Below are 26,412 nucleotides of genomic sequence, written 5' to 3' on the forward strand. Positions count from 1 at the left end.
TGAGATTTTATTTAAGTGTTCTTGTAAGCCATCTAAGATATTAATGTTGCAAAGCTACTTATCAATATTTAAGAACATAAAAGGAGTGTGAGGGCGGGGGCCGGAGGGTGGTTGTGTGCAGTGAGGGCAAACCAGGAGGGACCTGCACTCTCGAGGTGTGTGTGTGTGTGTTTGTGTGTGCGTGCATGTGTGTGTTTGCCAGAACCAGAAAACAACAATCAGAGATGAGATGAGGTCTCTCTGACAGTTAGAGAAGAGGAATTGCTCAGTCTCTGTCCCACTAAAAGCTTTTTAACACGCCCGCAAATATGTACATACACACACGGACACTCACACAAAAAGTGAGCGCTGTTAAGTGATGGTCAGGATGGTAAATACAACTGCTAATGCCTCATAACCACAATATACTTATTTTATGTTGTGGTTAAAATTTACGGATTTATCTTTATGAGTGTATTTATGCATCTATATATGTACACATGTATGAATTGTGTTTATGCAAATGTATGTATGCAGGTGTATAGACGTGTGGTATCAGTGCTTTTCCCCAAAATGCGTCATTGAAATGTGGAAAGTTTCTCACTATTTATACCTTGATCTATTGCAATTGTAGTATTTATTATTGTTTATTTATATAATAAATCACATTTGTCCCAGAGGATTTTATAATCTGTAGAGCATATAACATCCTCCTTTAAAGTCTCAACAGCAATATAGTGTATGAATAAGGAAAAACTCAACAAAACAAACAAAAACAAAAAACTACTTTATCAAGAAAATCACTAAGAATCCTAACGGGGAGTAACAGAGGAGGAGAGGACATGCAGCAGGTACAACTATTTTCATACGTTTTAATACATTTTTTTTGGGTTTGATGAACCTAAAAGAATCTGTTACACTCACAGTTCCATTATTTAGTTCAGCTCACATATATACAAAATAATAAACCATTAGAACCTTGTCAGAATTACCTCTTCTTCACTGAGGCTATATGTTTACAGTGTGTGAAAATTTAAAAAACAATTTTTGCACATTTCCCCAAAATTCAGCTGAGCATATTTGGTCTCTTTGGAATCTCCTTTACGATAACAAATACAGTTGAGTTTGAGCTGCACATCATGACTTTGTAACAACTGACCCACCAGTAAATAAGAGGGCTTTAAGAGTTTAAATAACTTTCTGGCTTTTCTTTTTGGACCGGACATGTAATATTATTTAACAAAGTGAAGAAATCATTACCATTGTCACCATGTCTAAATGAAGATGCTGTCTTACCTCTGCACTCTCCCTCTTACCTCTCTGCTGCGCTCCCCCCATCCTGCCGTCTGTCCATCCATCCCAAACTCTATTTTCTCTCTGCTACAGTCCCTCCCTAAACATTAGGAATCATCAGAGAGGGTGACGAGAGGTCTGCTTGCAGGAAGAGAGTACTGCAACCTCTCTGGAGAGAGAGAGAGAGGGGGAGAGAGAGTTTTACAACACTACAAAAATCCTTTTCAATTCTCTCATCAATTAAAACAAGACTAGGTCAAAACCCAGTATATGGCTGGACCATGTGTGAAATGCTAGAGGGCTTTTAATTTGTACGTTGCCTGGTTACCATCAGACGTGGACATTGCAGCATTTTTAAGATGTTTGTTTATATGTTTAAGTTTATTTATTTGTAAAGCACTTTTCATACAATAGTTGTAACTCAGGGTGCTGTACACATAGGAAACACATTAAAAATACTTGAAATACATTGCACCAGATTTTGGGTGTAGACTATATGGTGTTGTTGTAAGAAGGGCTGAGTTAAGATTTAGTCTATTTTTTATATGTTTTATATATTATTTCCCTTACCCGCAACCCAAAAAATAGTTTTAATCCAGTAACTATCAAGTTAATCATTAATGCTGAGTGTAAATGACCCAAACACAGTGTGTTTCATGTGTGTAAAGTAAATGTATTCATAAATGTATTTGTTTTATTGCTTTTATTTTATTTACCATGAACACAGAAGTGCTTATTTGGAAAAGACACTTGATGCATGTAACATGTGGAAATTGACAGGAAGTTACACTGGTGACAGCGCACAGACCCTCTCTTCTCAAACAGGTGTTTTTTTGGATAAACTGACCACAATCTAAATCGTTACTTTCTCACCTGAAAAAATATTAAAATTTAGTAAAGTAACATAAATATAACAGTCCTACTGAGAAAATTACAACAGCTTAATCTCCGCCATAGCTGTCACTTGCGAAATGCATTCTGGGATACTTAGCTTTGGTGGCCTTCAGCTGGCTTCGACCAACCAATGGTGTACTTTCACCACACAGTCAGTCAGTCAGTGAGTGACTCAGTGACAGACAGATGCGGTTGTAGGGCTGTTGTGGTATAAAATAAACCAACATAAAGCTCCTCTGAATCCTACATTTAGTGTGTGTACGTGTGTGTGTTAGTGTACAGGAGACAAAGACATTAAAGGGTGAGCAGCATGAGCTGCACTCCGCAGGTGTTTGCCACCTCTGTGGCTTGAAACATTAGGACACACACACAAAGACACACACACAAAGACACACACACACACAGTGACCTCTGGACAGTGTTCTGTCTTCCTGTGTCTTCCCGTGTCATCTCTAGTGTTACACATCCAAAACACTTTCTGAACACAAACCACTAAATGATGGCTGCAGGGTGGACGAGGTGTGTGAATGTGTGTGTGTGTGTGTTTCTGAGGAAGAGAGAAAACAGAAAAAGGAAAAAGACTGCGTGAATGAGGGAAACTGTGTATGTGTGTGCGTGTGTGTGTGTATGATGACCCTAGGCAGGGCTAGATAGATGGGTGTTCTGACCTCCCTACAGGGGTGAAGGTACGCTTATTTACACAAAGCACCCTTAGGTGTGTATGTGTTTGTGTGTGTGTGTGCGTGTGTGTGTGTGTGTTTGATACAAGCTTCCAAACTTGGTATCACATAGAGCAACACATAAATACAAATGGACAAATAACGAAGATGTCTATTTTTTTTTCACTTCACCTCTCTCTCTCATTTAGGTTGAGTCTACAAAACAAAGAAGTGGAAAAATAATTCAAAAAAGCTCTTGTCCAAAAACTCCCAAAGGCTCAGTGCAAGCTGAGATTTTACAACATTTTGGGCAGAGATGAGCACTTATACAGTACATCTGACATGAAATTAATGCTGGAGATGGGAATGATTGAATGAATGACATCCTTATCTCTGTCAATATTAGTGCCTTGCTCAACATGGGGCTGCACATATATTATCTGTCCAAACATATGTGAACATGTACTTCTGATTAAGTCAACCCAAATTCTAATTGACAGAAAGTTTCCAACTTTGTGAAAGACCCTTAATCCCTAGCATTTTAATTTAATAAAGCTCCCCAAGGTAACTCATTAGCTTCACTTGGACACTAATGGGACAATAACTTCACAAAGTTTGTTCCAAAAAAGTATTCGTATGATCAAGTCCTGTCTCATAATGGTCTGCAACCATGTCTCTTTTGTGGAGCAGTATTTAACCTCCTTTGATAGAGGAGGTTAAATAAAAGTGAATGGTGCAACACAGTTAATAAGTTATGATAGCGTCCGCCACTTTGGCTCTCCACCTTTTCAAAGGTTAACACTGTCAAGGCGGCTTGCTGTTAATGCTGTCGATGGTGCAAATTTGCAGGTCAAAGTTCACCAAAGTTTAAGTTAAAGGGATGGCAGCAATTCCATTGGAGTAAATGGAATTCTCCACAAAATTTCAGTTTTAAATCCTGGTGTGTCCAGGCCTTAAGAGCCCTGGAAGCCCATCCAACATGTTTTGGATGAACTGGAACACCAACTGTGAGCCAGGCCTTATCACAGTAGACATCCAGGGTTGGACTTGGAAATTAAAACTATGACGATCTTGTGTTGTGACAGTGCTGACCACTGAGCCACCAAAGTGATAACAATTACCACACTCCTTGTTAGCTACCGCAACCAGGTATGAGCTGAAATTGGAATTGCTCTCAAAGCAGTCATTTTGAGCACTGAACCCCAAATTGCTCCCGATGGCTGTGCCATCGGTGTGTGAGTGTGTGTGAATGCATTAGATTCCCCTCCTGATGAGCAGGTTGGCACCTTGCATGGTAGCCATCAGTGCCATCAGTGTATGAATGTGTGTGTGAATGGGTGAATGTTGGCATGCAGCGTAAAGCGCTTTGAGTGGTGGGAAGACTAGAATGGTGCTATATAAGAGCAGTCCATTTACCATTTAGTAAATATTAATCTCTGAAGACTGTTTTAAATGTATGAAGTTGTTGTTGACGATATTACATCATTATTTATTTAATGTTTACCTTCAGCATGTTTATCGAGGGGCTTACAGTGATAAAGTTAAAGTAAGAAATCCACATGGCACATTGAACCACATCATACATGTCTGTTTTTTGTTATTTTAAGTCCTACAAATTAAACAACAAAATGTGTTGTTTGTAACTGCCCTTTAAAATGACACTTAGAAGTGTTTTCTGATCTGACGCTGCTATCAGCAATGGCAACATCATTTGTGAGTTCCATCCAAAGCCATAACTTTTCTATAAGTTTACATACGTTTTCGTATATTCTGGTGTTTTCATATATTTGAGACTTACATTTACCTCTTCTGAGTACTAAAAGTCCCGTCAATCAGCTGTTTCCAGCTGTGTAAATAAATCCTAAAGCCTTGACAACATCTTTCACAATTCAACAGCAGCTTTTCTCCAGCTTTACAGTATGCTTGAATAACAGCCCTGTCTGTTTTTTTTTTTTTTATACTGTATGTGAAAGAAATTTGTTCTACATCCAGAGAACCACATTGATTTGCCTCTAAAAGGTGAATAAATTGTGTATGTATTTTATGGAAACAGAAAAATCCATGCCGCTGTTTACAATACTTGCTGCTTCTGTAAATCAGACTGTGATCAATGTGTGTATTGACTGATCCAACGCCTGGGTGTGTATCTGTATGTGTGTGTACGTGAATATGTGAAGTGGTTGTGTGTTTGAGGTCAATGCCCAAGTGTAACTTTTCTTCTCTTTTGGATTTTTTTCTGCATTTGAGTGTGTGTGTGTGTGTTGGCATATGTCAGCCTGCAGTTGTTTATGTTTCCATCTGTATTATTGTATGTGTACAAACAGGCATGTGGTTCCTGTGTGCATTTGTGTGTATGTGTTCGAATGTGTGTGTGTGTGTCTTTTCAGCCCTACAGCGGGGTCATTTCTGTATTGACAACCTGCTTGTCCCTGTCATACAGAGAACATGAGTAGAAAGGCCATTCTCATTTAGCCTGATAAAGCGCCTGTGGCGTCATAACGACCTCTAGCCATTTATAAATCATACTTTAACATGAGGGAGATGGGCCTCTAACTGCTGACTGATTGCAGAATTGATCAAAATTACTCATTCATGAATCAGCCTAGTACTTCTGCAGTGTGTCGAGCAAAAGGAGACTAAATCTAACAGCATTTTGAAAGGTGAGACGTCCACGTGGGAAATAACACTGTGGTTATGATACGATAAATACTGTAGTACTTATATTTCTGATCTTATGCTTCATGTTGCTATGAATTTATTCCAGTGTATAAGTCTGTGAGACATTATGTTAGTACATTTAGTCGGTGACATTCCTTTCTTTTTTCTTTCCTTTCTTTCTCCAAATCGGTCTCTCCTCCTATTTTTCCACCCACCTCACCCATCATATTAATCTGCATAGGAACAATCAGCGGCTCATGTTTACTGATTCGCCCAATCAGGTATCAGTTCTCCCTTGAGGTTCAAGGTCCCCATCCGCATCCCGTGTGTGTGCTTGTGTGTGTGTGTGTGCATGTGTGTGTTGTGGATAAAAAAAGAAAATCCCTGAGAGAGCCGAGCAGAACGTGTTGATCGATCCCCTGCAATTACCAGCCAATCGAAATGTGATTTATTTCCCAAGGAATCATTTCAATATCAAGAGAGCCAGGATGGGAGGGAGTGTATGTGTGTGTGTGTGTGTGTGTGTGTGTGTGTGTGTGTGTGTGTGTGTGTGTGTGTGTGTGTGTGTGTGTGGAGGGAGATCCTTGTCAATAAACTAGCACTCACTCCCTATTCCTCTTCCTGTATCCCTCACTCAACCATCCATCTTTTTTTCTCTTCCTCTCACAATCCCTTGCTACATCCTCCCTCTCCACCCACAACTCCTTCTCTCCATCCCTAACTTTGTCTTTTCTCTTCATCCTGTCCATCTTTTTCTCCCCATGCTAACATCCTGTCCATCCATAACCTCACCTCTGTCTCATCTCTGTCTTTCACGATTCTACCCTATGTTCCTCCTCTCTTTCACCCCATTCTCCATCTCCTATCTTTCAAGCCTTCTCCCTCCTCCTTCCCTCCATCCCTCCCTCTCCCCCTGACTGCTCCCCTGTGAGGCTATCATTCTGAGGCCTTGTCAATACGACCAGTCAACCAAACAAAAAGACCAACTGACCAATTGAGGTATTTTGATTCTTAATCCCCTCCTCACCCCTCCCTCCTCCTCTCCTTTTCACCATGGCCTCCTCCCCTCCACTATCCCGGTCCTTTTTTTGCACTTAATTAAGTCGCCAAGTGGCTGTCAGGAATAATTTTTTGCTGCGGCACAGGGCCGAGGGCCGCGGTGGACTTGACATTTGATAATATTGCGTCTCCACGTTGATTGAAATTGATTTTAGGGGGGAGAGGGGCCCCCTGCTCGCCGCTGCCGTGATCGTTTGACAACTCTCAGCCAATCAGCCCCAAGGACAGCCTGTGGACCCCCATTCTTTGGCGTGGCAACTCATATTCCTACGAGTGATGGCTGGGCGCCTGCTTGTGTGTGTTTGTGTGTGAGAGAGAGTGTTTATGTGTGTGTGTGTGTGTGTGTGTATTTTGGGGTACCAAGGGTCGGACACGGAGTACCGTCGCAGGGTCATGGAACTGGCAGTCACATTTCCCATAAATCAGTTAGGCAGTGCAAAGGGAAATGTGTGCAAGTCTGAGTGTGTGCACAAGACCACTTCTTCCCTTGTGTGTGTGTGGGCTTGCAAGGTTATTTTGTGTATGCAACTGCATTCGAGTATGTTCACAAGAAGCACACACACACACAATTTTTGTTTTGTGTCTTTTCTCGGCAACCTCTGCCCCCTTCAGCTAAGTTTTTCCCTCGCTAGTTAATAGAGGGTATAATGTTAGATGCAAATGACTGTTTTAATTGTTGCCTTATTAGCGGGGAGTGGGGGTATTAACTAAAGAACATCATGATGAAATGCCACTCAAAAGCAAGCTGCAGTCGGAATCAATCAGGGTAATTAATTACAAACATGAACACCACCATCAGTGTTTCCATAATGTTTACAATCAGACTCCGCAGTGCTCTCACTTCACTTCTCTCTCAGACTCCAGGCCGAGGTGTGAAACGAGTGGTGGGACCTTGTTTCCTGTATGGGTCCCCCTACACATTTACTGCTATCTTTTTACGAGCTGTTGTCCCAGGGCAAAACATAATTGTTATTTTTGTTGTTTCAAAAGATAAAGTATTTTGGGGCACCCTGCCTAAGGAGCATAGACTGGTAAAGCAGCATTTTATTAAATTACTTGAAATGTTAAAAAAAAAAGCAAACAAATAAACAAACAAAAAAAGCCTTAACAGGCTTTAATTTAATTAGTTCGGACCAATTTTGTTGTCATTATATTAGCCATATTATTTTGCTTTCAATTACAATTATATCTGGAAGTGTCTTTTTTCCTGTTTATCTTACTGACATTTATTTATTGTTATTTTAACATGCTTTGTAACTTTAATGAAAAATGCAATAAAGATAAGCATAGCAGCATCACCAAGTTATTAATGTGATTGTTTATTGAAAACTTTGAAAAGTATTACACATCTGTTAAAGTTGCAATTTTTGTCATGAAAAGTGTCAGATGTAAACTGTTGAAACTGTTTGAATGTTACGCAAATAGAAATTTACATTATTTACATTACATTAAAATACCAGGATTTTGTAAAAGGAGCAGATTGTTACATTTAACAGATGTTTAAATTTTGATTTCATATCCCTGTGCTCCCAAACGTTATTCTGTTGTAAGACAACACTGTTTGTCAAAGTTTACCTGGATTTTTGTATTTTTGATTTTTTTTAAAAATCTGATATTCCCTCATTAACAAGCAGTAGATAAATAAACAAATAAATCAATAATTTGTTCATGGAAACTGAAAATCACTTCAAGCCATCTACCAGTGAATGATATTTTAGCTTTGGGAATTTCCTTGAAAGAGCCCTTCAGCTAGGCACTCAGCTCCCTCGTTCTCCAAGGCCTGCTTCTGGAGATGTACCTCAACCATCTGGAGAGCTATGAGCATGTGCATTTACTTAATGCATACATCTTTGCATAAAATGACTGTATTAATCATGCATAAACAAATGAAACAGATTATTTAAGATTATTTTTTTTACCTGGTTGTGTTTTTGAAGATTCTCAGCCATTCAAGTAGTATGATACAAACACACAAATTCAAAGAAAAAGCTGAATAAATGAGTGGAGAAACTTAATGCAGATGCTGCCACAAGACACGATGGGTCACAGAATGGTTTGAAGTCCCCAGATCTTAACCTAATTGAACACTTATGGGAGATTTTGGAGCAACATGGTAGACTGCGCTTTCTAACATCATTATCAAAACACTAAATGAGGGAATATCTCAGAAGAATGGTGTTCAACCCCCCAGAGTTCCTTAAGAATCTGTGCCACAGAGCATTGAAACTGTTCTGGCAGCTTGTAGTGGCCCATCCATCTGTACATGTCACTTTCTTTTAGAAATAGACTGAGCTCAAATTATTTCCTCTGTTGAAATACCCACAAACTGTCAGACATCCAGGAATCCAACACTGTAACGTCTTTGATACCTCACAGTGAAGTAACACTTGAATCTGTAGGAATCACTATTGTTTTTCAGTACCCAGCCCTAAACACAGCAGATTTATTTGTCCCTAGCCCATTCCCATTCAGTCTTTTGCATTTTCATTTGCTCCTGTTTTAATTGGGTTATGCGTGTCACTTGGTGTGTCTCTGTCTGTCTCAGAGAGCCGTTCCATATTCCTGATGAGGTTCTGTCTTCTAACCCCCTTTTTCTGGCTCTCTAATCGCCTCTCAGTGCTCCAGGCAACAGACAAACTGTACCAGACGCACACAGAGGGGGAATTGCTTTTATTTTGGAGGGGGCTTGTCTAAATTAATTGTGATTTTTTAGTCACCAGTGGTTAACTACAATGTTTGCTCTGGTAACATGGCCTAGATAAAGACTCTCAATCGCAGCATGAGGATTTTTCTCTCAAGGCCTTTTGACTCTAGCAAAAAATCTCATGACAGGTGAAGCTCTTAAGCGGCTTGTTCACCATTCAGGAGAAGGACAGGAAGCTTTCACAAGGTCAACTTTAAAGATTTGTATAGTATGCCAAGTTCAAAAAGATACAAGGTAAAGAAAAACAGTACTTGGTGCTTGATGCAGCTGCTTGAATTGACAGTGTTATTTGTTCAAATACTTTGAACCCATATTAAAGTTTTCTTGACAGACCTCTTCTGGCAAATAGTGACTCTGATTGTCAAGTGCATGTTGGGTGTACAAAGCATCCAATGCAGACACTGGAAATCAGTGTTCGCATCCCATTCCTCACCCGGTTGGTTGGTTTTTGACCATAATCTTTCCCTAACCTTAACAGAGTTGGTTTATTTGCTTTAACTTAATCAAACTTTAACCATATAGAGGAAGAGGATCAGAAAACAAAGACAAACAACATATTTGCTTGAAAAGTTTAGATGTGTTGGGATGGATGGAAATGGCTCATGGTTGTTTCCAACCAAGAACTTTTTTTTGACTTCTTGAAATCTCTGAAAGCTAAATTTAAGAAACTTTGCCTCACCATGAAAGAGATGTGAACGATTACGGGTTTACCATTAAACAAGCTATTGAAAACATCTTCTTTCAGCTATTCAGAGAGGTGAGGGTGTGGGAAATGCAGTCTGTCAGTACTTTATTCAAATCTGGAAACTCCTTCCTCTTCTCTTTCTTACTCATCTTCCTTTCCCCTATATCCTCTCACCTTCCATTTTAATCCTCTCATCCTTTGTTCAACTTCCTTCCTTTTTCTCTATTCTCTTATCCTCCATCTCCTCATTACACCCACATTCGTTCTTCTCCTCTCTGCTCTCTCCTCACTCTTTCACCCTCTCTCTGTCTGTTACCCTCCTCTTCTCTCTCTCTTGCTCATCCCTCGCCTCCTCCTTCTTCTATCTCCCGCCCCCTCTCCCCTGCTCGGGCTTGTTGTCCGACAACCCAGCTATTAACCTCTGGCCTCGCGTCTCTCCTCCCATCACTGCTGCAGTAATTAGGAGGTCAATCCAACCCTCCTCCATCATTTACCCTGACACACACGCGTGCACGCACACACTTTTACTGACATCTCTGATAGCACGCTATGTGACAGATTCTTTGCATTACCAGCTCCACCCAAACACACACACACACTTACTCTTAAAACAGATGTATGTCAAAACAAATTGGAAAAACTTGACACTCAATGACAAATTGATTGCTGGTATAAAAATAAAGCGGATTATTGTTTGCCTTTAATGATAGTTGTCAGCTTAACATCTTCTTTTATTAAATGGTACCAATATTAATAGTTTCTCATTAGGGTGGGAAATCATTACTCAGTAAAGTATACAGTCCAGCCATATAATTATATCATAACAAAAACATTGAAAGATCTTGCCTCATATTTATGATGTCTGGCTGAATGATGAGAATTAGTTAAATTTTGCTCATACACTCACTCTTATATTTGAGAATGTACATTTATGGAAATTGTAGACTGGCTTATTTAACTCAGTTGATTCTTGCCCTCTTACCTGAGTTATAAATATGTAGGAAGATGATGTAGGCACCGAAAATAGCTGAATGAACAGTAAATGGGAAGATATGCTCAACTTAGTGCACTCTTCTATCTGTGCAGGGCATGGTTTACTTCAATGTAATATTTTATTTAGTATTTATTAGTGGTGAAAAAAGCATTTAGATCCTTTACTTAAGTGAAAGTAGTGATACCACAGTGTAAAAATACTCCACTGCAAGTAAAACTAATTTAAGTATAAGGAAGTATACTAATATATTATATATAAAGTACTCACTATGCAGAGTGGCCACTTTCAGAGCACTATATATTATAGATATTATACTATTGAATTATTACAGACATGTTAGCAGCATTTTATTGTTGTTGAGGTTAAGCTAATTCTACATATCTCTTTGGTAGTTCAGTATATGAAGCTGATTATATGTTTTGTATGTTAAATCCTGATCTGAAAAGTAACTACAGCTATCAAATAAATGTAGTGGAGTAAAATCCTGAAATGGAGAACTGTAATGGTAAAGTATAAGTACCTCAACCTGTACTTAAGAGCAGTATTTGAGTAAATGTAGTTACTTTTATTTTTGGTGGAAAGTAACATTTACTCATACTTTTCTCCAGTGTAGTTTTGAGGTACTTGTACTCCTAATCCTGGTGATGCTTGTAACAGTTGGGAGAGCTCACCTGCCAATCTCATACACATGCTGTAGACATGTCCCAAATTAGTGTATTCATTTATTTTATTGTTAATTTATTTATTTAACGTTTAAAAATTCTAAACAATTTTACACATTTTTAAAACAGGGAAAATTACAGGATTGTGTTATTTTTAAATAATTCAGTAAATGTCATTATTATAACATATAATTAGTAATTACCAGTAGTAGTAACAGTCATTTTGTCTATATGGGTTGTCCATATTGTCCAATAGTTTTGTCATTAAATGGCTAAGAAAATATTACTGAATGAAAAGAATCTTGCCACAAATGCATACACACAAACACGTTCAATATGGTAATTTGATGCATAATTTTAGTGTGTGTTATTAGCTAATCACACGCTTTAGAATATGTGCACCTCAATGCCACACGCACATATGCACACTCCCACGTACACACAAACACACACAGCAGGGTTGACAGGACTGGGCAATGAGCTGTCAGAACAGTCTCTCTGTATCACACAGGTCATTGGCTGATCTCTGTCTGTCTCTTTCTCTCCTTTTCTCTCTCTCTGTCTGTCTGTCTCTCTCTCTCACCCCTCCTCCCTCCTTCTTTCCCCTGCGTCTCATTAACACAACATACAATTAAAGTATGTGTATCAGTGTCAGACCCCTGCTATTAGCACCTCAGCCTAAATGGCACTTGGCAGGGAGCTGAATCGCAGTTTCCTCCTCCCTGTCAAACAATTAAAGGCCTCACACACAATCAACGCCAAGACACGTTAACACCTAATTAGCTTGACACAGCAGTGTACAGTACGGCCGCAGCGTTTGGCGGTGGACTGACTCTAGCCAGCTCCCGTCACCTCTGTTGGCATCAGAATTTAAACATTTGATTTTAATTTTTTTCTTTTTTTCAGTCTTTTTCAAAATGAACAGTCGTTTTATAATTGAGAAATGGGAATTACCTCGCAATGGCTTGTTAAGTCGCACTCGTCCTGTCATTGTTCAAAGCTGAGCCAGCATCTTTACACCACGTTTGTATTTTCACAAATTTTAAATGTAATTTTCAAATTTTAAAGCCAAGCTTCCTTATTCACAACGACTCCACAAAAGTCACCGATTTGTGGATTTCCATATTAAACATCAGTGATGTTGGCATGGCCTGTTTCGGGGCATACATGAATTAAACAGTCACCTGTAGGGTCAGTAGTATGGATGGCATCCAAAAGGAGGGACACATTTTCTATCAAAGTTGAGTCCAATCCCATTCATTTATTTAACTCTTTTATAAATAAACCTCCGCTCTCTTGCTACAAAGCTAATAAAGTTTAGCTCAGATTGCCCTTACTCACAGTGCCAACCTGGGAAGCTTGCAGTTTTTGAATGCAAGCAACACCGTGACCTGTAGATGTAATAACCCAAAGTAAAACAATTAAGAAAACACCCCAAAGATCTCCACGTAATCTAGTTTTACCCATAACTCCCCCATCATTTTACAACGTTTGAGACCTTTATGCAGACAAAATGGATTCTTCTGCCAGAGGGCACTATGAAACAGCATTACGATAAAATCAGTCAAACACTAATCAAACTTTAGCTTCTTATCCAAGAAGACAGAAAGTAAGGAAAAAAAAGTTTAACATTCACTCTTGCCATTATTAATCTTTATAGCACAAACTGGATGAGTAACAGTTTTCAACAGATTCGATTGTAGGCTTCAGAGCTGACTTGATACACACACACACACACACTCTCTATCTCATGACATGCCACACCTTCTCCCACACTGCAGCAGTAAATATCCAAGATCTAAATCCTCTTCACAGCGTTGCCTAATTACTCCCAACAACATGGTAGCTGATTAACTTGTAATTGCTGCTCTGAACGCAGCCTGTCCCTCTCTCCTCGTTAGGGTTATTACTGACTATAATTACCGCTAATGTGCAGAGAGGAACACACGCACACACACAAAACTCACATATACACAAACATACATGCAGGTGGAAGCAAATTCACACATGTATGCTTGTTCACAACACGTGCATAAACACACCTCACCAGGAGAATACTTAAGTTTCTTGGAAACTGTGACTGGTGCACAAAGCAATAACAGTGAAATTTAGGCAACTAAATTCATTTTCAGTATGTTGCCTCATTTAAGCGATGCAATTCACAGCAGCCAAACTCCTGTAATGGTCTTCATATGTCACTTCATGTCTCACCGGTGTCTTTCGAATCTCATCACGTCCCCAAATCTGACATTTTTGTCCCTTGATCCTGTGAGTGATGCCTCCGACATGGTAAAACATTCTCCCAAACATTTATGATCCTGGAACCGCATTACTTTAAATTTTATTTTAGGTTGATTGTGATGACAGCAACATACAAACTGAAGCTTTTTCATCCAGAATTAAAGGAAAACCTGTCTGCTACGTGTAGAAAAACAATTTGAGAGGGTTAATAACAAAGCAAATATCTTCTCTGATAAGTTATTGGACCGAGCCGATCCTTTAACGGATAACATAACAAAAACATGAAAGTGTTGGTATGTGTTTACGACATCAAAAAATCCTAGTTTTGAAATAATCATCCAAAGGCAACCTAAAGGAAACAAATGATTATAAAAATGTCTTTTCCGTGTTTTTTGGGCATGCTTTAAGTACATCCTGTCATCACTGAGATCATATCCCAAATTGTTTTGATATCCTGCTGGAAATCAGATAAGTAGCGACATATGTTTTGCATTTCCATAAAAGCAATATTTGAAGAATTAACTATCGGCTTGTAAAACCCCAAAAGGGAATTTAGAAAACGCTCATCTGTTTATGAACTTTTACAATTCCTCACTGGGATGGCTCACATATACTTTAATCCATTATATAAATCAATTTGTTTTAAAGCAGGATAACAATATAGGTGCTTGCCAGGTGATTTCTGATTGGAAACTACATGCTTCTGTTTTTAGGAAAATGTGAGCACTGGATCATGATTGTTAATGAAAATGAGTCCTCTTTAAACCAACATACAACAATGAAGTGTGTGCTGACAGCATGGTGCTACTATTGTTCGTCTTTTTACGCTCACTATGCCATATAAAGGCTTCTCTTCTCCCCTCCTGCCTCCTCCTGTGTAAAAAGGCATTTGCGTGAATCTAAATCCGGCTTAATCGTAATTCTCCAACTAAACTTGCTGTGGAGAAAGCTATGAGCGCAAAGCTCCTTTTAAGTTCATAATCACTTTCTCCTTTACCCGGGGATAATGGTACTACTTGTGGGAGATTTGGCCCACGTCTGTCTTTCTCTCTCTCTCCCCTACCCTCCCTTTCTGTCTCTCTCCATTTCCCCCAAACACTATCTCTCTTTCTTCGGACCATTAGTGATATTGCCGGGCTGCAGACCTCTGTGTTAAGTCACTTAATCAAAAGCAATGGGTTGAAAATCTTGTTTGGCCTCTTACGTCTGATTCATTCCTGCAGACAAGAGCAGCAGAGAGACAGAGAGAAAGCCGGGGGGAAATAAATGGAGAGCGAGACAGATAAGTAGAGAGAAGGGAGAGAAAGTAAGTGAGCGAGTGTTGATAGTAAAGTGAGATGGTGAAGGGGGAAAGTGTGAGAGAGAGGAGAGAGGACATTAGGTGGTGGTGCTATGTGTTATCAGCTAAGCAGCAGCAGAAAGGCTATCATTGGCTCTTTCAGCCGCTGGGGATGAGAAGGCCACTGTTCCCCTAACCACTTCTGGCTTCTGACCACCTCTCATACACACACACACACACACACACACACACACACACACACACACACACACACACACACACACACACACACACACACACATATAGATTCACATTATTTTCTCTAGGCTTTCTCTTAGCATTGGTTCGAATCTACATACAGTATCTTCTCTTTATAAGATATACAAATGTAAGATATTTTAGGAACTATTTGATGTTTAAAAGTCCCAAAAGTGGAATAGAATAAATATGCAAGAGAACAATGCAAAGAATAAACTTGAGGTCATGAAAAATGGTCCTATGTTGGCAAAGGACAAAAGTATTAAGGCAAAGGAGGGAATGAACAGTCCGATTTTCACACTAAGCTAAATGGTGACCATGACGGACAGATTTTGCTAATAAAACAGCATCTCTGGATCTCAGGTGTTTTGTTGACAAGGAGAAACACTGGATAAAGAACTTTAAGGGCCAATAATGGAAGCAGAAATGGAAACAGGGAGAGTATTTCTTGTAGTTTCTTAATGTGTGCAAGCATGTGTACATACACCTTTTGTTTGTGTGTGTGGGTGTACACTCCATGAACACTCCACGTGCCCCTGTGCTGTACTTCTACCTATGTGAGAACCAATCTGAGTTTGAGACATTTAGATGGAGGACTTTTTTAAAAAAAATAAAGACAACTGTTTTAGAGAGGAGTAAGGAGTAAGTTTACACTCAGGCCTGGTTAGAATGCACTATGTCAATGAAGGTCCTCACAAGTGTAGAAGTATAAGTGTGTGTGTGTGTGTCTGTGTGTGTGTAGAGGAGATGATGGGTGATGGAGGGGCTCTATGCTCCATAGGGGGGCAAATGGAACATACGGAGCACCAGACCTCTCCTGCTGTAGTACTGCACACATACACACATGCACACACATACACTGATTTTATTTTCATTTATTAATTCAAAAGAAGAAAAGAAAAGTTGACTTCCTCTCTTCTGTGCAGCTGACAGGTTTAAATAATAGAGTGTTTGTCTTCTGGAGGATGTGCAACAGAAGAAGGAAGGAACAAAAGGAAATAGTTCTTGTACGCTTGTATTCATCAATATACAACTTTAAAAAAAAAACAAAAAAAACAGTAACTTTCAGTTTTACCCGCTGCTTATTCTATAGAGATTCACAATTTGTCAAAAGTTGTACAGTACCTGCAAAACCCAAGAACTTCCATTTTAAACTCATGGCTCGGAAAAGCAGACTAACCAACTGGAAAAAAGCATCAGTCTAATTTTCCAATGTATTACTAAGGCCAGACCTTATACCATTAATGCACTCTAACATTCATAAAGCTTTTAACATTAATACACTCTACGACTTTGTCTTAGTTGTAGAAGTTATATCAGAAGAGTATTTGTCTCCAAAAGTAGAGAACTGCAAAAAGCTGAAGATCGATAAGATGGTTTAAAAGTCATAAGTGAATTGAATTTTCTTAATTATGGTAAAAGTGGGGTATTCTGTTGTGAATTACCCTATGATGCACATCAGGGTCAGAGAGTAATCTTTCACCTCTTAAGACAATCGCAGTTTTCATTTCCTAATTGAGAAATGGGTGGATTTAGGGATAGATAGAGAGCAGAGATGAAAGACGAAAACTAGTGTGACTCTCTCATCCCCAGTCTCTCTCCTTTAATAGCCTTTGCCCCATATGTATGAGTGTTCAAAGTCTCCAGGATTTGGGACATTGCATTGTGGGATAGCGCAGCTAGCGGCCCTACTTAGTGGAGTCAAGCCCCTTTTAAAAACACCCCCGAAAAGCGACAGAAAATCCCTCTTACATCAAATCTTCTAAAGCGCTCCGTCTCTCCCTTCTTTCGGAAATGCACAGTTAAAGAAGAAATGAAAGAATTAAAAATTTTAAAAAAAACAGAACTTAATGCTTTTTGGCAAAAGAGAGAGAAACTGGAGTTATAGTAGATAGAAGTAGAAAAAAAGATTTATTGCTGATGTAATTAGTTTAACCTGATTTGAATTTTAGAAGAGACGTTTGTTCCCACCTCTCCTGCACAAGGTTTTACCATTTTACTGTTATCTCTGGAAAAAAAAAGAATTCCAAGTGTTTTCTCTCTCTCTCCCTCTCCTTGTGTGTTGTTGTGTGTGTGTGTGTGTGTGTGACACTTGGGAGGTGTGGAAACTTCACATCAAACACACTCCAGCACCTGTACACACAATCAGATGCCTTCTTGCTGCCACAGGTGTACAGTAAGAACACGCTGTTACACACACCTCTCAGACCTTTAAGAACACCCAATTCAATTAACAGGCAGACACATACACACGTTCACCCGCACTGAAAGCCATACATCCACACAACAACCAATCACCTAATACACAAATTACGGTACACACAAACACACACAAACGCACACACACACACACACACACAGTTGAGATTCAATCCCGTTGCGGACACTTCTCAATTCAATTAAGACACACTGAAATACTTCTTTTGATCTCAGTATTGGCTATCAGGCACACACACCTGATGCTAGCAGCACTAGTGGCCTCATTGTCTGCAACACAATGCTGCTAAAAGCTAACATCATCTGGCTAGCGGTAACAACAGTTTTCAGGTAATAGTGATATTTTCAAAGGTAGAACAGAAGAGCATGCTCTGAATCTAATTATGTGGCACTGTGTTTTATACGTGTGTGCTTCTGTGGACGTGTGCATCGTGTGTATGGCTGTGTGTTTACATGTATCCGTAAAATGTGTGTGCGTGTGTGTGTGTGTGTGTGTTGCCTCAGTGTATGCAAATGCCATTTCCATTTGATAATGAGCTTTCTCCCTGTTTCAGAATCGGAGCTCATATAGGAGCTCATATTTGTGTTCTGTTTGATTATAAGACGCTCTGTACTTACTGAGCATTTATATGTAAAGGTGTGATAACACCTTTGTTATCTTCCTTTATTATCTAATAAATATATCTTGAGTATAAGGAAGATTCAGAAAAACTTGTTGGTTAGACTACTGCAATGCCCTGGTCTAATTAAAAAGACTGTAGGCTGACTCAAAATACTTCTTCTCAAACACTGACACTGTTGACTTAAAATATTCCTTTTCTATATATACTATATGTAGATATATATTTTTTCTTTCTGTAAAGCATACTGTATCTCTTTTGGAATGAAATGTGTTATATAAATACATGGTTCTTTGGGGGAAGTTTCTGTTTGACTGACACTGCCCAATTATAAGCAAATCTGGCACAACACAAAATGACTCTCTCAATCTTGTTACTCTTCTTTAAGAGATGGAGAGGGAGGAAAGAGACTGAAGTGTCCAGAGGAGTGTCTAGGAGGGACTGAGTGCACTTGAATGGTTTTTGGGGTTCAGGTGGAGAGAAGGGAAGGGATGTGTATTTGTGATTTGTGAGTATATCTGTATGAGATGAAGAGAGTATGTGTTTGTGAGCATGCAAGTTTGTTTTAAAAGGCTTGTGTGAGCGTATGTATACAAGTCGAATTATAATTGAGTAGTGGAAAGTAGGGAAAGTGTGTGTGTGTGTGTGTGCGTGTGTGTGCGCCTGCTTGAGGTTTCTACAGAAGGAATCTAAGAAAGAATAGCAGATAGAAAAGGCAAATAACCTGATCAGGGATGATTGTACCCTTGTGTTCATGCACACAGAGTTACACAAACACACTATATTTTGGGTTTTAGTGTTTGGTGTGTTTAATGTTTCACTATACAACTGATGAGTGACATGTTTTCATGATTTAGAAATGATGAACCAGATCCCGGTTGAGGGGACAATGTTAAAGTCCCCCTTCTCTCATACACGCACACTGACAATGGACTTTTCAGTGAAGTGGGAGACATCTTGTGTCCAGCAACAAAATGAAAAATATTTGCATATTCAGATATTCTGGATTTGGAGGGAGAAGGTTTACTTTAGATGTCATTAAGAATCATTAAGAATTTTAATAAGGTACTTTTTGTACCATTTTGTGGAAAAACCAAACACAAATTATTATTCCAAATAGAGTATTTTTCAATATCTCAAAACCTGTCTGGAGGGGATCTTTAAACTTAACTGTTTTTTAAGTTAAGTGTGATAACACTTGAGCATTGAGTATTTTTTGCTCATGGTAAAAACTGGGTAAGGCTCCAGGGATAGATTATGGGTTTGTCTCATGTTAAAGATCCTCAACTTTGGGGTCAGGACACCATGTGGTGTCTCTTAATATGCAGATAGGATAATGGGAGATTTCTGTGTGTCACATGATGGATATTTAGCATTTTGGAATGAAACCATTGATAGAAGACACAATAAAATAAATCCTAAAATTAAAAAGACAAAAATACAAGAATTGCAAAAGAATAATAGAAGCAAAATTTATTTTTTTATTAAAATCTTTATCGTATATTTCATTGTATTTATTTGCAATTGTGATGAAACTTTATGTTGGTAGGCATGAGAGCATTTTGTTCTCTGCAGATGAGAGTGGAGACAGTGTCATTGGCAGGGAAATGACATTTTTGATTGTAGCGCCTGTTTTGTGTCTGTCTGCATGAATACACAGCACCGGATTTTGCATATGTAAGGTTAAAGTGGCGAAGCTCATCCCGCTGTATTCAATCCTCAAAAAAGACATTTCCTCTTTTCCCCCGAGGCTGTGTGTGTGTGTGTGTGTGTGTGTGTGTGTGTGTGTGTGTGTGTGTGTGTGTGCGTGTGGTGGGTTGAGGTAATAGATAGTGGGGGCAAAATGGTGTATGTATGTATATGTGCATGCATACGTGCACACTTGAGTGCATGCATGCAAAATCATTTGTGTGCATATGCGTGGCTCCCTGTTCATCTGAATGGGGATTCATTGGGCAGCCATTTCAAAATTAAAAGCTTTTGGTCAGGCAGATTGCTTTACGTCTCTGTCATGTTGCTGTGAATGGGATGCAGCCTTTGATGGATATGAGGACTGACAGGAGAGCCCCCCTCCCCATATGCACATACACACACAAACACACACCACTTTATTCATTTTCACCCTCATTCCCTCTACCACTCTGTCCTCAAGCTCCACTCCTTTACCTTGTGTTTCATGCCGCCCCATGCTGTATATGTCACTCTCTTCTAAAGATTATTTTAAGAAATTCCCTAATAAACGCAATAAATAGTGTAGACTTTAGCACAGCTTGCTGGGACATCAGGAAACTTTTGTGAAAATGTTTGGGTTATTTTTAACTGCAGTTGGAGCCCATCTAATACAATCTGGCAAAGAATTTCTTCAGTTAGGACCATAAAAACCATCAGCAGTTACTTTTTATTTAACCCTTGGAACAACCAGAAGGTCCACACATTACCTTAGAGGGCAGATAGGGAAAGAGGCACTGAGTAGTAAGGTCCACAAGAAGTACAATTGTGTAAACTAACTGGAAGCCAATGCAAAGATATGAGAATACATTTGATGAGATCAATAATATTCTCAGTGTATTGACACACTGTTTTTGCAATCCAATACATTAACCATAAATATCAGACTATCAGAAAGAATCACTCTGATGGAACAGAAGGGATAAATCCACCATAGAAGAAGTGAAGAGAGCAATTTCATTGCCATCTCGAAGAGTGCACTCAGTTGACTGCAGAACTCTGCCAAGTGTGTCTGGGGGCATGTGGGTGGTGAAGCACCTACTGTGACGCCACCACAACTACCAGATGCAACCAGCAGAGATTTGCAAAGTTCTGAATAAAGTTTTTTAGTATAGTACAGTGTAAGTTTTCTTATATAGATTCATGCAAAGCTTTTAATTACGTGTTTTGTATAGTATAGTCTCAGTTTTCTTTAAGATGCATAGAATCCTCACAAGAAAAACGACAGTGTATGTTTACGCCATCTAGCAGCTGTAGTAATTATGACCTGCAGAAGTGACGCAGTTCAGATGACATCAATATAAAGTGACTTTTGCCTTATTAGGAGGAAGTGGGTTGGGTGGATGACAAAAAGTGGACTTTGCGGCATGAGACCACTGTTCGTTTCCTATTTCCTACTACGAGTGTCACGTTTCCAACCGTGAGTTGGGACATTTTTTTAAAAAAATGTAATGTTGCGGTGTTCACTGTTGCCATGACAAAAAAGGCTGTGCAACTTTAAGGAAGTAAAACCACATTTCAAGTGAGCATTTTAACCCGAACCATGATCTTTTCCTAACCTTAACCAAGTGTTTTTTGTTCCTAAACCTAACCAGACCTTAACCACAGTGTTATCACACCATAAAACATCATTATTTTTCAACAGTGATTTGTAACAGTTTTGAAGCGGCATATTGGGTCGTTTGGGTCATTCTGGAGTGAAGGTACAAGCAACCTATGTGGTCCGGTCCACATCTGTCCTACAGAGAGCGCTGAAAACACTCATATATATACATATATACATGGTTTTGGGAGTCAATGGAAATAGACCTAATCTGTCGTTTTGGTATGAGGACGCGTTGAAAAATGCAATGTAGCCAAATAAATGCATGTTTCTGATTCTGATAAGTGCTGTGCTTTGAAATAGGAATGCAGTCATGATCATCAACAAGCTTAATATTGGTAGTCTGTTTCAAGTACTTTGCCTCTACTTTTTGGTACTTTTTTTTCCACAGGGACTATTCTTTGTGGAAGCTTTCCTCCCTCTTTGAGACACTCCACACCAACAAAGAGAGAGAGAGAGAGAGAGCAATCAAGCACTGACAATATTAATAAGAGATCTACAGATGCTCCTCTTCTCAAATATCCGGCACACATTTCCTTTTCCAAAACCAACTTCTACAGAGTTGGTTTAAGAACAATATGCAAAACCTCCAGACTACCATAAGTGTTTGCTTCAGTTTGTGTGTGTGTGTGTGTGTGTGTGTCAGTCATAACTAAACACAATCAGTCCTGTCAGTCTGTGAATTTCCTGCTCGGTGACAGTCTGCATCTGCCTTCCTGGTACCCATCATCTGTCTGCTACACGCACATACGCGCACACACACACACACACACACACACACACGCACGCCTTCATTTCCTACAAGAAATATTGTCCTTAACTGGGGGAAAATGATCTCAGAGTTACTTTTAGGACATTACTTCATTCTCTGATGCTGCATGGAGTTTTGAAGCGTTGCCAGTTTGATGAAGAGTTTGAGTTTGACGTGCTGCTCAACTCGCACACTAGTTTATCTTAACTGTACTCATAAAGTCTTCATTATATACCTGCTGTACTGTGTTACTCTGTTAGCCACACCGAGAAAAGGCTGTTAATCAGAGATGAAGTTTTGAATCTATGAGAAGTGTCAACCAAAGGCCTAAAAATTCAAAATGTAAAGTCTTCAACCTGTTAATAAAAGACAATGTATCTGATTGATTCATCACTTTTTGTAGCAATATAACTGTGGTCAACCAAATCTGCAACAGCCAACCTCTATCATGGCAATACTCTGAAACAACAAGGAAGTTTTTAACAACAAGATCATGATTTGTAACCCTGATAGGAAAGTATCTGCTTTCACCAGCACAACAAGCCCCCTAAAAACTCCTGTAGCCATAAAATATTGTTGTCATAAAATCTATTTGAATTCCTGTCACTCTTGTACTTTCTTGATCTTTAGCTCCACATCTATCTGTATTTTTATCTGTGCATTTGTGTGTGTGTGTGTGTGTGTGTGTGTGTTGCACTGTGTCTCATTCACCTCAGATGCGAGGACTTCTCACTCGATGAGCAGATGAAAGCCACTGAGAGGTAATGGAACCTCTGTTGAGACGAGCCAGCCAATCTGCAGCTCACCAAAATACATTTCACACACACACAGACATATACACACACACACACCTAGCCAATACATTTGCATCTTGAGTGCAGTGGCAGCTAGCTAGTTAGTGAGACAATTCGAGTTACCATTCAAATGAAGGCAGTGTTTGTGTGAGCCCTGGAGAGAGAAAGAAGCAGAGAAAGGTTTTTTAGGAATATGCAAATACTGCCCTGCATGGGAAATCTTTCTTGAAATGGGCTTTCTATTTGGGGAGCTTAAATCAAGAATCACTTTGGTACACTGATGTGAAATGAAGAAGTTTTGCCTCTGCCGATGTTTACATGTATAACGTAGCTGGCGGGGCTGAACAGAAAGAAAAAAAAAAAAAGAGAAAATGCAAAGAACAAGGAAGGAAAAAAGAAAACACACAAAAGGAACAAAACTAAAATAAAAGAAAGAAAACAGCAACTTAAACTACATTTACTCAAACTAAAATGACTGTTATGTTTTATGCCTCCTCAAAGTTGAAATCCTTCTCATGAAATTAAACCCCCGGTTTTGATACTATTTATGGTTGGCATTTCTTTCTGTAATGGCCTTTCAATATATTTACATTCAGTAAGTGCCTCGCTACACAGTCATTTTTATTAGCCACTGGCAGAGTTTAAATCTCTAGCTTCATTTAACAGACATGAAAGTGGTATTGATGTTTTCATAACAGAAATGAAAAGTGTGTCTCTCATAAGGTCAAATTATTCCCAAATTTCCACAAAACCACACATCCATTTTGGAGAAAAAAAAATTGTCAACAAAGTACAGGTTGACTCTTACGAGTCAAATCTAGAGCCGAAACAATTATTTGATTAATCACTTAGTCAATCGTCAGAAAATTAATCTGCAACTATTTAGATAATTAAATAATCATTTCCCTAATTTTTCCAGCAAAAATGCCAAAATTTCACTGTCAAATGTGACTATTTGATGCTTATATATATGAATATATGAAATAAATGGTACATATTTGGGAGTTTTGGATTTTTGGTCGAATAAAACAAAACTTTTGAATATGTTGACTTAGGTTTGGAAAATTGTGACAGAAAACAATTGGCATATGAATCAATAACAAAAATAAGCATTAGTTAAGGCCCTAGTCAAATCCCATTTTCTAGTTGTGTTTTCTAAGAGTTTTCAAAAAAGATCCCTTTCCATCTTCATCCTAATCCTAATAGCTAAACAAAACCATTTCTGAAACTGTCCTACCAGGAAAAAAACAACACCCGAAAATGATATATAGTTACATTTGAGTGAAAGATGCCAACTAGCAGCCATAGTAATTATGACCCGGAGCTGTGGTGCAGTTGATGTATATAAAAGTTGACAATTTTCCTGATTTGGAGGTGGTGGGTTGGGTGGATGGTATAACCCAACTATGGACTTTGCCACCCACAGTAGAACAGTGTTTGTTTTCTGTCTGTCACATTTCCAACAGCGAGGCTGGACAGTTTGTTTTTTTAAAAATGTTACTATCACTGTCCTCTAACAATAACCTCATGCTTATTTATGTAGCCATAACAATAGTTGCCTAACTTTAAGGAAGTAGTAACTTTTACCCACAACACATTTTTCTGTAACCTTAATGAAGTGATCATTTAAACCCAAACCATGATCTTTCCCTAAACCTAACCAAGTGGTTTTTGCACCAAAACCTAACCAGACCTTAACCACAGCATTGTCACATCATAAACCAAAATTATTTTTTAACAGTGATTTGTAACGGTTTTGGAAACCACATACAAATCCTGCTGATTACTGCTGATAGGGGCAGCAGTCAGTATCTTCCTGCCAACATGGCCATCAGCTGGTAGTCACATGATTTTCTTCACATTATATTTGTGTTGTATCTCCTTCATAATAAGTCTACAACTACAAGAGCTCACTCATACTTAGGACTAGCTACTTTTTCAAACAAGGAGCTGTCTCTTAACAGTTCAATAATCACAGAAAAAGTCTAAATTAAAAACTAAACAAAAAATAAATAAGTGCATCTGCAGCGACTACAAACATGTGTTGCTGCAGAGGACTGGCATTTTTTCTCCACTTTAATTTCCCACTTCACACATCACTAATGCAACAGAGCTGGTATAGATTTGGGGCAACACTTATGGCCCAGACTGTGGGCCAGATGGACAGCAAGAGACTTCAGAGAGAGATGTGAGTGCCTTGCTCTAAACAATCTCTTCTGCGCAAACATTCACATGAATTTAAAACATAGTTAAAATGTCATCTAGAATATGAGATATTTTAAAATCTCCACAGTAAAGATCATTCTGAATCAACATGATACTTAGCACTATAATTCTGTCAAAGTGCTCTGTTTCCAGAGAGCAAGTTATTACAATGATTTGTTCGTGGTGGAGCCTTCCACAGTTGCCAGTATCGATGTAGGCCGACCGTAGATGCATATGTGTTAATGAGTGTGTGTATCTGAGACACCAGTGTGGTGTATGCTGTTCTTGTATTCCATGTTCACAGACTTGTGTGGTTATACATGTGTGAATGTACATACAAACAGGACTGTGCGTGCATGCTTTCATCTACTGTGCTGTATGTGCTGTGTGTGTGTGAGAGAGAGAGAGAGAGAGAGAGAGAGAGAGAGAGTGTGAGTCTTCATTCTGTATGGGTCATAAAGCACACCTAAAAGGCTGAGAGGGTCGATGGAAAGGGGCGACAGCCTTCTGTGTAAAACTTACAGCTCTCAGATAAACTAATAGAGAGAGAAGCGGGAGTCAGAGAAAACACGCCGCAGTAGATCACATGCAGATGCACTCGCCCGCTCACCCTAACACCACTCTATCCCTCGAATCCCTCATCGTAAAAGTTACTTATGGTTGTTTTTAATTCTCTCTGGTGTGAAAAGACCCTGGCCGACAGTTAACTAACTGACGGGATAAAGGAGCGGGCCAGAGATTAGCCTGATCCAGTCCAGAGATGAAACCTATACTCACAACAGCATTGTAAAACAACACCACTGGAGTGTTATATACTGTGTGAAAAAGATAATGTCCAAAATACAATCGATCTGTTACAGGAAAATCTGATGCTTTTGTGCATTTGTGTTTTCACTCTTGAAGCATATTTGTCTTTTAGGGTCACTGCAGCATCCTGTTGGCTTACAGGTCTGAGGTGCTTTTGTTTGAGAAAGGCCTTTTTCACACACAATTTCAAGACATTTTGACATGTCACATTATAAGAAAATCACAGGTGTAAATAATAAAGTGAATGATGGCTATATTCCATTTAGCCGCTTCGGTTTCAGGGTCCTGGTCACACTGTTGTGGCTAACTGGGGCACTTGAAT

The 26,412-nt window shown here is 39.1% G+C and overlaps 1 protein-coding gene across 1 annotated transcript in view; it reads right to left on the reverse strand.

Moving 5' to 3' along the window:
- skor2 (SKI family transcriptional corepressor 2) overlaps nucleotides 1-26,412 on the reverse strand; it is a 117,093-nt gene that overhangs the window by 51,553 nt on the left and 39,128 nt on the right. Inside the window, exon 3 of the mRNA XM_067574831.1 lies at nucleotides 1,296-1,441. Coding sequence (XP_067430932.1) covers nucleotides 1,296-1,317 — 22 coding nt within the window. The 5' untranslated portion in view covers nucleotides 1,318-1,441. The remainder of the gene's footprint in view (nucleotides 1-1,295; nucleotides 1,442-26,412) is intronic.

This window comes from Thunnus thynnus, chromosome 19, assembly GCF_963924715.1.
Source record: "Thunnus thynnus chromosome 19, fThuThy2.1, whole genome shotgun sequence".
Lineage (NCBI taxonomy): Eukaryota > Metazoa > Chordata > Actinopteri > Scombriformes > Scombridae > Thunnus > Thunnus thynnus.